The sequence below is a fragment of the Vanellus vanellus genome, assembly GCF_965231255.1.
Source record: "Vanellus vanellus genome assembly, chromosome: 3".
NCBI lineage: Eukaryota > Metazoa > Chordata > Aves > Charadriiformes > Charadriidae > Vanellus > Vanellus vanellus.
Genome location: NC_138907.1, coordinates 58,144,035 through 58,157,235, shown reverse-complemented (window position 1 = coordinate 58,157,235; position 13,201 = coordinate 58,144,035). Strand labels below are relative to the sequence as shown.

Below are 13,201 nucleotides of genomic sequence, written 5' to 3'. Positions count from 1 at the left end.
TGACAGGTAATATAATTAAACGGATGTTTTAATGGGAAACTGAAGTCTTCCAAAGCCATTTAGAGTCCCTTGCCAAAACAAACAAACAAACAAAAAAAACCATCGGAACAAAGAGATTTAAATTTGAGTGTGTGTATATATATATAAAATAAATTCAAGCCTATAATGACTCTGGAGATTAGCCCAATAGTTCAACAAGAAGGGTCTGCTCTTCCAGTCACTTCAAGCTTTTATTGCATTTTGGTAAAAAATGATCTGGTGAGTTTGAATCAAGACAGCCCATTTATCTTCCCAAGTAATCCTCTTCTGCTTATGAACACCAGCTGAGTCGTGTGCCCAGCCTGCAGGTTAAGGAACAGCTCATAAGACTGCTCCTTTCCTCTGCAATCTGAGGTTAACCTGTCCCAGAATGTCACAATAAAAAGACATGTTTCTTCTGCAGTTATTTACCAACCAAGGAACCAAAATATCCTCAGTTATATGGACGGTGCTGGTTTCTGCTGATCAGAGAGTAAACAGAGATTTGTGCCGAGAAATAGTGTTCCTTCAATAGCAGAACAGTTTCCTCAACACAGGAATTTTTTAAACCTTTTTTTTTCAGCCCGTGCCACTTCATGCACGTTTTCTTTTCTTCTCTCTCTCTTTCATTTTTTCTTTTGTTTTAAAGTATAATTCTCATTGCTTAATGCCATTTATAATGAAATTTGAATTCCAATATTTGATATAAAAGGTTAATTTGTTGAAAGGCAAGAGAAGTTAACATCTCAAACTGCTACTGAGAGTTGCCATTCTTCTGTCATTGTTTTCGCTGCTGCCTACTTACAATTATACAATAAATATAGACATCCCATGAAATTAAATCACAGAATAATATATTGACCTGCATTCTCTAAAACTATCCAAAAGACTTGGATCCATGTCTGTGTCTTTTTTATAGGTAGCTAGAGCTCTATTTGGGTGCAGAATTATGTATGCAAGGAGAAAGTTGTGTCGTCTCTGTTATTCCGCATACCATTTTGTGCAGTCTGTTTGTCATGGTGCTTTGACCTCGTCCCTTTTGTTCTTATTGTCTAAAAAAATATCTTCCTGTTATTTTTCCAAACTTTTCTCTCCTTTGTTCCTGGCCAGGGTGGATATATGTTTTTTTCTTTCAGGATTTGGTAGCTTATCAAGAAAACTGCAAGAAAGATTTGTCCCTGATTGAGAGAAATAGTCAGAGTATCCTGCAGTGTGTGGCTTCGAGTGAAGTGTTACAGCATTTCCATCAATCAACATTTCAGAAGAAAGTTACACAAGTTCAGATTACTTTTCAGGTAATTACGTCACACCTTCGCGCACATTTTTGGAATCTTGTTCATATGCAGCTGATCCATCCTACCATATCTCCATTTCATCACTCTGTAGGTACTGTCGTAGAGAGCTCTCCTCTCTAGTGTCAAGTTATTAATTAAGGATTTGTTTGTATTAGGTAGTAGGTCAGGGGACTGTCAGTCATGTTCTCCATGCAGTTATTCAGAGGTGAGCCTGCCTCAGAGGAACCTGTGATTTAAGGAGGACTTTCACACATCTCGGGCTCCTTTGGAAGGAGGAACCTGAAATCCACCTGTTCAGACTGCGCTGTTTTTTGTTTCTCCTGACTTTGTTGTCTTGGCTAATTATTTGCTTCTGTGTTCCCATACGTCCCTTTTCACACAAAGCATGGAAGGTGGAAACTTTTGCAAATGCTGCCACTGTTGGGCTTTGTATTTCCTCAGGAAACGCAGTGGATTGTGAATATAGAAAGTTGCAAATTGTTGGAATTACCTTGCTTCCGTTGAACTGGTGAACTATTCATTTGTCCCGGTAAACTTTGTTACTTGCTTATGGAATTGTAACCACTGGATAAGGCCTTGCAGGGGAGCAACCTACCAAGCAGAGTAGCAAAGAGCTGCAACTAAGGTTTCAAAACAAAAGGATTTCAAAGTAGCAACTAAATCACAAAATTTGCTGTCTTTCTTTTAAGTGGCTTTCTACCTGGTTGCTTATCTGGCCTACTAGCGTGATAATCATGCAAACCTCCTCCAGGTCAGAAGACCGGTAGCGTGGAACTGGTTGCATCCCTAGGCCAAACCACCTTCATGTAGTGTCATGTAGGAGGAGGGAGTCTGCTGCTGAGAAAAACGGAATGGCAAGCTTTTCGCCGTACATTGGAAAGCGGGCTTTAGGAAAGAAACACTAGCCAAATGGCAGAGGCATTCTGAAGGTATCGGAGACGGCTGTATTAGATAGCTACCCATTTTTATGTGAATGAAGGGTGACATTAGCACGAGCCATTGTATAGGTGTTAGAAATTGGGAAAATAGGAGCATGAAAGGGAGAATCACTTGTGAATGGCATATATTTGCAAGAGTGACACCAATCAAATGCATTTTTTGTAACATGATGGTAAAAGAGAGCAAATAAAGATCAATGAGAAAGTGCCAGCTCATTTTCTTTGCTTATAACTCAGAATATGGTCAGGAAAGCTGGTGACTGGAGAAAAAACATAGAAGCAAATAGCCGTTTGATGAAGAAATTTGAGGAGTCTAGAGCAGAACTGGAGAATGTAATACAGATTGCCAATTGTTGCTTAAAAGAAAAAGGAAATCCTGAAGAACTTCTCAGGAAACATAGCGTGAGTAAATTCTCTGATGTTCCTCATGCAAATCTTTGAGTGCATGACATACAAGTGAAAACCCTACTTAATTTTAAAATATATATGGATTTCTTTCACGTATAGAAGTTACACAGATCAGGTCAAACTAATGTTAAGATTGAAAAACAAAAAGGAAAAGAGACCATCCCTCTTATTGATGAATGTAAGCAACCAGAAGGTGAAGAGAGAAGAACCCCTAGAAATTAGGGTCAGTTTTGCCAGTAGACCTATTGGGAATGAGGACACTACATTTTGCCAGTCTCGCGCATCCGCGCATCCACTCTTTTCTTTTTTTTTTTTTTTCTTTTTCAGATGAATATCTGTATTATAACCAATACTTATGCATGCAGCTTTAAAATGTATTTTTGATAAAATACCATCTCAGTGTCCTGGCTGACAATAAATTAATTTTCTGGACTTTAAATAGCTAGAAATACCTCAAACTTCAGTTCTTCTATGCAGCAGAAGTAATCCTGAAACTTACAGAGTGTGTTGGCAGGCTACCATATCAATAACCAGCTTCATCTTCTCACCTTCTTACTTTCCACCTCAACTTCAGGAATTCTTTAACCAGTTGGATCAGAGAGTCCTAAATGCCTTTCTGAAAGCTTGCGATGAACTTACTGACATCCTTCCAGAACAAGAGCAACACAACCTGCAGGAAGCTGTGAGAAAACTCCATAGGCAGTGGAAGGTTAGTGACATTGAATTATGTCTCCAGAAATTGTAAGTCTTAACTTCAGAATGTTTATTCATGAACTATAGATCAAAAAAAAAAATAAAAAGAGAAAACAAACAAACAAAAAAGTTGTATTAATTTGCTTTCTGTACAATTAGAAAAATCCCCACTTATTTTACAATATTAGATACAGTTACACCTGCAAATACCCTCTTGAAAAAGCCCTATTAAGTACTTAAAAGTCAAGAAATGCGAGAAATTTATTATGAAACCTTTATTTCTCCCCCTACGTAGAGCCATAATGATACCTGTGTTAAGAACATTTGTTGAGAATAGGTGCTAGCTTTACTTTATGCTGATGTTGAATGATTGCAGTTACTTTCCCAGCCTTAAAAAAAATAATAATTTGTAAGGGATCAGGCTATCAGTTTAAATTGTGTCTTCTGCAAAAGGCTCTAACAACTGAATAAGCATTGCTTATAAGCTATGGAATTTTTTGCCTGCTACAGCATGTTGCAGGTCAAAGCTGGAGTGATGGATGAGTGGTTTCTCACTAGCATGCAAACAGGAACCTCTGGAAGCAGTTGAGAACATAGTTTCACTGTTACTGTTTGCTTTATTATTCTATACAGGAAATATTTGATATATCTTGCCAGGAATCAAGGTCTCTCTCTAATGTGCCTTATACATACATATTCTGGTCCCCAAAAAACTTATGACCTTATGATATATCTAACAGATATTGGTAACAGAGATTCTTTATTAAATAAGTACAGAGAAAGCCCCATCTTTTCATGCATATATATGCTTTATTTTCTATATTAGCAGGTTTTAGATAATTTATTTGTAGTAACTTCACACTGAGGTAATGAGAGTAGTGTTTTGTCTCTGTGCTTGTTTATTGCCCCCGTGGGTGTGCAGGATCTTCAAACAGAAGCCCCATATCATTTGATCCACTTGAAGATAGAAGTACAGAAAAGCAAGTTCCTGGTCAGTGTGGAGGAATGCAAAGCTGAACTAGCTCGACAGAACAAGGTTTTATCAAGAGAAGGCAATGAAAGGATGATCGAGGAACACACGGTATGAATTATATGCCACCACGTGGGCATTTACAGAAATGCATTTCAGTGTCAATAATAAACAGAAGGTCTGACCAACTCTTAAGCCACCAAACGCTCTGTGCACAACTAAATCAGATCAGTTCTTGGGGCCTTTAACAAAAATTTTGATTTGAGCCTAGTGCAGTGTATAACAGATATATAGATATGCTTTGTGCTTTCTGCCAATTTGTACTTTTACTGAATTTTCTGCTGTCTCCCATCAGTTGTTCTTCGGTGACAAGGGACCTTACCAGCTGTGTGCGAAAAGGCTACAAAGGATTGAAGAACTGTGCCAAAAACTGCCAGTTTCTGATCCAGTGAGGGCTACATTGGAAAGCAGCCACCGAATCCTGAAGGAACTCAAATCCCAGATAGACAGCACATACGTAAAGCTAACAGAGCACTCGGACACCTGGAAGGGCTATAAGAACAGGTGTCATCTCAATTGCTAGCTGGGTGTCATGGAGTCTTATGTGTGGTCACTCCTCTAAATGTCATCATAGATCAGTACTACATAAAGAATGATACTGCGTTGTTAGCTTCGAGCAGAAAAATATACTTTATGTAGTAATTCCAGAAATTACAGTGGGGTTTTGAGTGGATTTTATAATTTTTGGCTTAAATTTAAGGTTATCATTTGGTGGTGGCAATTTTTGTCTAACTTTTTTCCTTGCTTTCCATTATGTGATCTTTTATTTCAGATTTTCTGAATTGGCAAATTGGATTTCAGCAACAGAAAGAGAGCTAAAGAAGATAAAGCAAAGTGTCAATGATACTGCCAAATACAAGCAGTGTAAAGCATGTGTGGGGGTGAGCCCTTGGCTTATATTCTAAAAAAGCTATGGTGATTGCTACTGGGAATCTGGATAAAACCGTGTTCTGTTGTGCAACTTTTTTACTATGGAGACCATAACAGCTCTGCTGATTGCTGATATTAAAAACATTTCCAGGAGAAAATTCCACATGCAGTAAAGCATGGCAGAAGTTCCTACTTTTAATAATTTAGAGAATGGCAGGTCCCTTTACCTGTATATTCAGAGCATCAAGAATATAGAAGCAGATAGAATAAATACTTGCCCCTCATCCTGCTGTGTGCACAGTTAAAAGTGCTGTGCAAACAAAAGCCAAAATTTCTGGGTTTTGAAGGGTCAATTTACTGTCTTACATTTAGGCAAACCTTCTATAATAAAAGTTCCCTGCTACAATAGTGTGATAGTACGATAGAGGAGGCAAAGATAGTCTACCATTCGCTTTTGCATTGGTGACTGGTAACAAAAGTGGTAGAATAATTAAAGATTTGGTTAAATTAATTTTAGGAAATAATTTATTGTGTCGCTTGATACCTGACTTGACCCTTGTTTCTTTTTTTTTATTTCACATACGAGGAGCAAAAATAGGGATGTCACATACTGTTGGAATTTGTGTGAAAGTCATAAGCAGGTTATGAGGCCAGCTGTGCAGAGAAAAATAATTAGGATGATGTTGATAAAGCAGACGGACCTTTAGCTTAATGGGTGGTTCTGCTCCAAAAAGTCTTATTTACTCATTCAGTTTCAGTGCTGGCAACTTCTCACCAGCACTAGCACAAAGATATAAATTAACTACTGGCTGAAAAGGGGGAAAAAAGAGATATTTAAATAGGGAAAAAAAAATACACAGAATCTTCTATCGTGAAATTTTACGTTTGGGAAAGTCAGCATTTAAGATTTAAATGGTAACTAAGAAATGTGGTCAATATATAGAAAATATATACACAGCATCTACTACCTGTCTATCTATCTGTAGTTAAAAATGTTCGTTTGTGAGGAAAATGTACTTCACTACTACTTGTTAAAGAACAGTCTAATAAGTAGTAGTGGAGTAAAACCTGGGGAGGAAATACAAAAATCTAGCCATTGACTGGAACAGAATCAGATAGGACATGCAAATAGAAAAATACTACGTTTCTAGTGTTTCAAGATAAGAACAATGGTAGTACGTTTACTCCACTAATCTTTGATGTCACTCATTAATATATTTTGGTTATTTCAAGAAAACATGTTTTGATTCTTCCATAGGAAATTAGGAAGCATATTAATAAGCAAGGAGAAAATCACAGCTGGCTGAAATCTAGACTTGCTGTTTTGACCGCAGTATGTCCTGATTTGGAGGCCAGAAAGACAGAGGATGAGCTTTGTAAACTTTCCAGTGACTTCAAGGGACTCCTAGATTTGCTGGCTGAGGTACAGTATGAGGGACACAAAAACTGTCCATTTACAGTGTCACATGAAATGATATCCAACATGGCTTCACAAGCATAAGTTCCCTGCTGGTTTTTTTTTTTTTAATTAAACTGCAAGCATTCAGCAATGGAAAAACTCATTTTTACTCCCTGGGTAGCAAAGCCTTGAGAGTAACAGGCAAAAAATACTGACATTATTATAACGGATCTTTTCCCTTTGCAGGATTGGAAAGCATCATAGTTAATGTTTCTGGAATCAAAATGTCACTATTTTATAGAGGCAAAAGACAGTTTTCTAAAATCAGCTCTAGTGAAGATTGGCAAAACCATGGTGTACATCAGCAAGTAGATATAGAATTTGACTTTAATCCTCATTTATGTATCTTTTATGCTGAAATAATAAAGGAACTGCTGTGAGCTGGTTTCAAATCACTAACGATGTCTCTCATGCACTGAATTTGCAGGAAAAGGCTGCAGTTCTCTGAAACTTGAATGATAATGAGATACTGTAACTGCTGAAATCATGTTTTTAATCTCTTAGAATCCACCGAACCCTTGAGTTCTGTGGGGTCTCAGGGAACTTACTGCTTCCCAGTTTTCACAGTAAAAAGAAAGATGGAGGAGAAACTTAGGACATCTTACATTTAGAAGGCAGAACACATCCATTTGAAAAAAGAGTTCAGGATAGAGAAAGAGTTCAGGCTTCAAATTCAATTGTTAATGTTGATTCTAGTGGAGTCCTTGTAGGTATTCCAAATGTATAAAAGCTCCATGTATTTATTGAAACTTCTCTAAACTTCCGTGGAGTGAAAACTGTTTAGAAAGTTGGGGGAACCAATGTTTTGATTTCCAAGTTACTGCAAAAAATGTAAGATAATTTTTTTTTATTTTTGTTTTGGTTTAAAGTACTTTTGCTTTTTGTTTCCTCCAAAAGTCAGAGCTAAGGGGAGCACAAGTTCATTAAGGTAAAAAAAAAAAAAAAAAAAAAAGAACTAGAATCTAAACTTGGTTTGAATCTAAAAGCATAATCTAAATGGCACTTTATAATATAGTTAAGAGACTGCTGATTCTTAAAAGTCTGAATACTCTACAGCTGAATTTACAGCTTGTTAATCAGATGGATGAGACTGTTTAGACAAGGACTGATACTGGGTATTTCCAGAGTTCAGCAATGTTTATTGGAGAGTAAAGACTAAACATTTATATAACAGGAAAGAGAATCACTTGAATTTGAATGGCCCTCCAAAGTGAATATGGACTGGAAAGAAAGGAAGGGAGGGAGGAAGAAAAGAAAGGAATTTATTAGATCTAAAATACTTTATGATTAAAACCTTGAAACACAGGAGTTGTCTGAGGAACAGAGCCTGTACTGAGAAGTAGATACAATTAGATAGCTGAATCATGCAAAGAAGGAAGAACTTTCTGATATGTTGAATAGATATCTCTTTCTCTTTATAAAATTCTGCAAACTGAGACTGGATATTGGACCGCGTGCATATTGTGGTCCACAAAACCAGGGTAACAGGGCATTTTAATACATTTGTGATTCACCAGGGCGTTGCTCTAGAAGGTCCAAAAGGCAGCAAGATCTTTTGTGAGCTGAGTAGCACAGGTATTTTGGAATCTGGGTCAGGTTTCAAAGGTGAGGACAGCATATATTTTTGAAGTCATCACCAATAAGGGGCTGTCACAGACAGCTATTTACCATATGGCAATGTAATAGGGAGTATGTTTAAGGAAGATCACGTTTTAAGTCTACAGTCACTCTTTTAATGTAAAGTTAAAGGTGTCTGTTAAGAATGTTGGAGACAAAAATGGTTTAAATTTAGACAAATTACTACATTTTTTGAAAAAATATTCCAAATATAAATGTGCCCTTAAAATATAAATGTGCCTTTCATTGTGAAATACTTAAAGTTATCCATAATGTAGGTTGAAAAGACAATAGGCACTGTTGGAGACTGTGTCCAGTACAAAGAAGAAGTTAAAAGTGCAATTGAAGAGTTAATCAACAACTCTAAAGAAGCCCAAGCAGAGGCTGAAAAGATCCTGGATACAGAAAGTTTATTACAAGCTCAGCAACTACTACTTCATCATCAGGTAGAGCAATTATTCGTGTCCATATTTAATTATTTTTTTTTTAAGGTAGAATGTTAAAGTTAGAAATTGCTAAATTTTGTTACGTCCATTAGCATAACTCTTAATATTTAAACTTGAAAGTGTTATAAAGGAAATGATCTCGTATGGCCTAGTATTGATGTCTTATAATGAAAAAAGTATTTTTTAAATGTTAATGCCCAAATTTGAGCTTGTTTTTCAACTTTTATTGAATATCCTTTTATTTCACATTGTTTTTTGGGGTACAGAACAGCTGAAAAACAAGCTTCATTTACTTGAAATTTTTGGGTAACTGTACTCTGCAAATACGTAGTCTCTTTCTTTTCACCTTTTTAAAGTTTGTGTGTCAGATTTGATCATGGTAAATTTGGCCTGATCCTAGTTTTGGAAATTTCTCAAATGTGGCACCAACTCTAAATGCTGGAGAGGAGGTTTACCTGTAGCGTCATGTCCTCCTCTAGGTAGCTACTGCCTTGACAGGTAGGCCTCCAGTCTGTAGGAGTAGAATAGGAGGCTTTTTATGCACTGATAATAGATCAAAATATCTGCAGCCTACGGTAATAAGAAATCATATGGGGTGCATACAGCAAGAATCATGGGGTTTAAGGCCAAACATGGGAAATTAACTTTGAGGCCTGCTTAAAGCTAGTAAGAAAAAGAATAATTTACTGTCAGTGTTTGGGCATTATATGTGTTGGGTAGTAACATCAATTTCTGTAAGGTCAGGCATGTCTTACTGTCTGACAAGGCAGTACTATGTCTTACCTCTCTCTTGTCTAAACTCTTTGGAGTTTGTAAAAGCTATTGTATGTCCTAAGGTTCATATTTGTTCTTTCAATACTCCACATTCCTTATTCGTCACAGGATAGGCAGTAGGAATAGTTAATTTCTCCTTGAGTTCTCACACTCTCCTTCTTTCTCTTTTGATATGGAGTCTTTTAAGGTAAAAACAGACATTGACAAAGAACTGAAGGTAGCCAGAGCAGAACTGAGCAGGAAGCTGCGAACTTACCTAGCAAGGCTGGCAATGGGTCAGGCATCTCAGGACAGGAGAGGGGAGGTAGTCTCAGGAGTTTCTGATAGTGCTATGAAGCAAAACGCATCAAGGAAAGAGTTATGCAACTTGGCCATCCCCCTGCTGCTGTCTAATGAAGGCTGATAAATTGCTTTGATCAACCTGAGGCTCCAACATGTTCCTCAAAGAGTGCAGAGCAGATGTGGACGCTTCCAGGCCATCAGGAGGAATACATGCATCTGTGGCTACTGCTGCACTTGCTCAACTGTTGTGGCTTCTGCTCTCCAAAATATTGCTTTGGATAAATGGCCATACTGCCACTCTTTCTCTCCCATTTGTAGGGCACAAAAGCCGTATACACACTTTGGAACCCAAGGCATATACCTGATGAGTATATGAGACTGTCAAGAATACTTGCCACAATTTAGCCCTTTGTCTGTTATTCTCATTGCAAACTCCTGCAAAAGTAGAAAGTGGTGTTGTTGTGCCAGTTTCCCAAAGGAGATAAAAAGTCTAATCATTCCTGTTGGCTGAATCGTTTTAGCAAAGAACAAGAAGACTCCGTGCAAAAAGACAAGATGTGCAGCAGCAGATTTCCCAGGCTAAGCAGTTGCAGATTGAAGGTGGACTGCCCAGCACAATGCAAGAGGATTTACAAAAGTTGGAAGGAACACTGGAGAACATGCAGCAGACTATGGAGAAACGTGAAGATCAACTGCAGGTGGGTCCTTTGCAAGTAGAAATAAAAACCTGTCCTTTCTTCTTCTTCTTCTTCTTTTGACATAGTAAGAAACCAATTTTTACATTAAAAAAAATCTGAGCTCGCTTTCTCACCTCTCTGAATCTTGGTCCTTGAGGTTTTCATGATCAGTACCTCCATGAAAACTTCTTGAAGCTGCTGGATACCTCTTAATTAATAAAGAAACAGCATTTTGTTTGGGAGTGTTTAAAGGTCCCAACTATTCAGTCATAATAGATATTTTAAATAATTTATCTGTGAATTAATTTTTAGATGGGCTGCCTCCCCTGGTTACTAAAGATGACATTGCCCTTTAATTGGGAGTCTTTAAGCTGCATATTAGATTAATAACACCTCATGTTGTGCAAATATAATCCTTGCAACTAAGGGATGAAATACACTCTGTCATCCTAAATTTAAAGGAAGAAAAGAAGTCACAGAGAAATCAAATGGATTGCTCCAGGTTGTGTAACTAATCACTAACTGAACTGTGATTAGAATTTAGAGCTTCTTCCACCCGTATCTGAGTTATTCTTTGCATTTCTCTAAGCAGAATGGTAATCCAGCTGTCCACTATTTCACGCAAATGTTTAAAGTCATCAAAGCTATTTGTCATGATGAAACACGACGAAAAACATGATTGATAGAGCTCAAATAAATTCTTAATGTAAGAATTTATTATTGAAACCAATTTTTTTTCTAAGGAAACCCATAAACAAAGTCTTAACTAGGGCCTTGCTTTCCTTCAGAATCAAGACAATAATTCTTTATACTGTCATAATTCTTGTGACTGATAATTAAATGCTTTATGTTAATCAAAATTTTACCTTATCAGAAAAGAATAAATAGATTCCTATGTGTGAGTTTTCTATGAGTAGGGATTTTCTTCTAGCATTTTACTGTAATTTATTTCATCAGAGAACTTGAAAATCCTTTTAGGTATTGTTGACTACCTGTCACCATAAGCGCAAGCATCTGCTTTTATTACTTCGGACTTCTTATAGGATATTCAAATATAAAATTTAAATATTGCTGGCACCTGAGAGAATAGTGCTTTTTTGCGCAGCGCAGTATGAATCAATGAAAATTCAAAGGGAAACTTATCTTTTATTGGGTTCAGAACAGTTTCATTGGTGGGGTACGTGGCATTTCAGGAAAAATTGTTTTATTTTATGTGAGGTCTTTCTCTTTTTTCCTTCTTCAGTAACACTGATATTCTTTTTTTCTCCCCTTTGATGTTTTTGTCTTTGTTTTCCTGTTTTGGGTTGGTTGGCTGGTTTGTTTGTTTGTTTCTGTAGGTCACAATAAATAAATGGGAGCAGTTTGAAAGGGACAAAGAAACAGTCGTAAAATATCTCAATCAAGCAAGCTCTGCACTTGAACGTATCTTAAACTTTAGCAGTTTAGAGAGCCTCTCCTCAGAGCTGGATCAGACAAAGGTATTCACTGTGTGAAATACAGGAACAGAGACATCTTTCTGCATTGTTCACATGTAGTGAGCATATTGTTTTAATCTTTGCATGGTTTCCTGTCAATGTCAGTGCAAATTGCATGTACAGATTAGAGATTGTATAAACTGTTTAGAGGTAAAGTGTTATTTTATGAAAAGATCATGAAGAATTACCCAAAATCTGCATCTGAAGTACACGTATGGAAGGTAAAATGATTTTGAAGACTTCCCATTTTATGCTCAGTAATCACCTATACTAGTAAGCTAAACAGTGTCAAGAAGTGGCATATCAATGTCAATAGTGTGCTCTTTGGCAAGGTTATGCAGACTGTGCCAACTAGCACTCTTTTAGCCCTGAGGAGAAAAAGAAGAGACTTCCACAATATGGACATAAGCCATAACATGCCACTTTCCCTTAGAAACACAGAATTATCCCAGCCCATTTTGTTTACTATTACAGAAGTAATAGTAGTGATTGGCTCTCCTAAGTGCCTTGCCTTCCGTTGTGTTTATACCCTTTGATGAATCTGGTACTAAATTATGCATATCTTGGTTATGCACAGCATCCATTGTTCTGGTGTATGGGTTTACTGTTTGTGACAGAAAATAGTTGTTGAACAAAGTGAGATTACAAGCTACAGGATACGGCAAAATCTTCTCTGTAAAGGGCAGGATCTGAAGATTAAATAAAGATGCGTATAATCTTGCACTATTTGCAAATAAGTTTCTTGAAGAGCTATAGTATAAATTTTGATTGGTTGAGTTAAAAATTTTTGGATATATAGTTTCCCTTGCTAAATTTTATTCAAGCTAGTATGCTCAAATGAACATTTCTTAAATGCAGCATGACAATAACTGTCTTCAGAGGTTGTTTTTATGTACTTACAGATTCAAAATATACATATAGGACACAGATACTTTTTCTAACCACAAACATTGAGGAAAAATACTTTTTATGTAAATATATGAAGCTGTTTATAGTTGTATTAATGTCTTGCATCCTTACAGGAACTTTCTAAGCAGACTGAAGCAATGGCAGTACAGGCTGAGAATTTGGTGAAGAATTCTTCTGAGATACAACTTGGTTCAAAGAACAAGCAATCCCTTCAACAGCAGGCAAAATCAATCCAAGAACAAGTGAAAAAAGTGGAAATTACTCTTGAAGAAGAGTATGTTCTTAACAAGTCCTAATATTTATTCTCTGC

General features: G+C 36.8%; 1 protein-coding gene across 1 annotated transcript in view; it reads left to right on the top strand.

Moving 5' to 3' along the window:
• SYNE1 (spectrin repeat containing nuclear envelope protein 1) overlaps positions 1-13,201 on the top strand; it is a gene marked incomplete at its 5' end in the record, with an annotated part of 264,160 nt that overhangs the window by 55,804 nt on the left and 195,155 nt on the right. Inside the window, 11 exons of the mRNA XM_082481847.1 lie at positions 1,155-1,313; positions 2,489-2,653; positions 3,234-3,368; positions 4,275-4,433; positions 4,678-4,886; positions 5,155-5,263; positions 6,511-6,675; positions 8,607-8,774; positions 10,352-10,528; positions 11,845-11,985; positions 13,005-13,165. Coding sequence (XP_082337973.1) covers positions 1,155-1,313; positions 2,489-2,653; positions 3,234-3,368; positions 4,275-4,433; positions 4,678-4,886; positions 5,155-5,263; positions 6,511-6,675; positions 8,607-8,774; positions 10,352-10,528; positions 11,845-11,985; positions 13,005-13,165 — 1,748 coding nt within the window. The remainder of the gene's footprint in view (positions 1-1,154; positions 1,314-2,488; positions 2,654-3,233; positions 3,369-4,274; positions 4,434-4,677; positions 4,887-5,154; positions 5,264-6,510; positions 6,676-8,606; positions 8,775-10,351; positions 10,529-11,844; positions 11,986-13,004; positions 13,166-13,201) is intronic.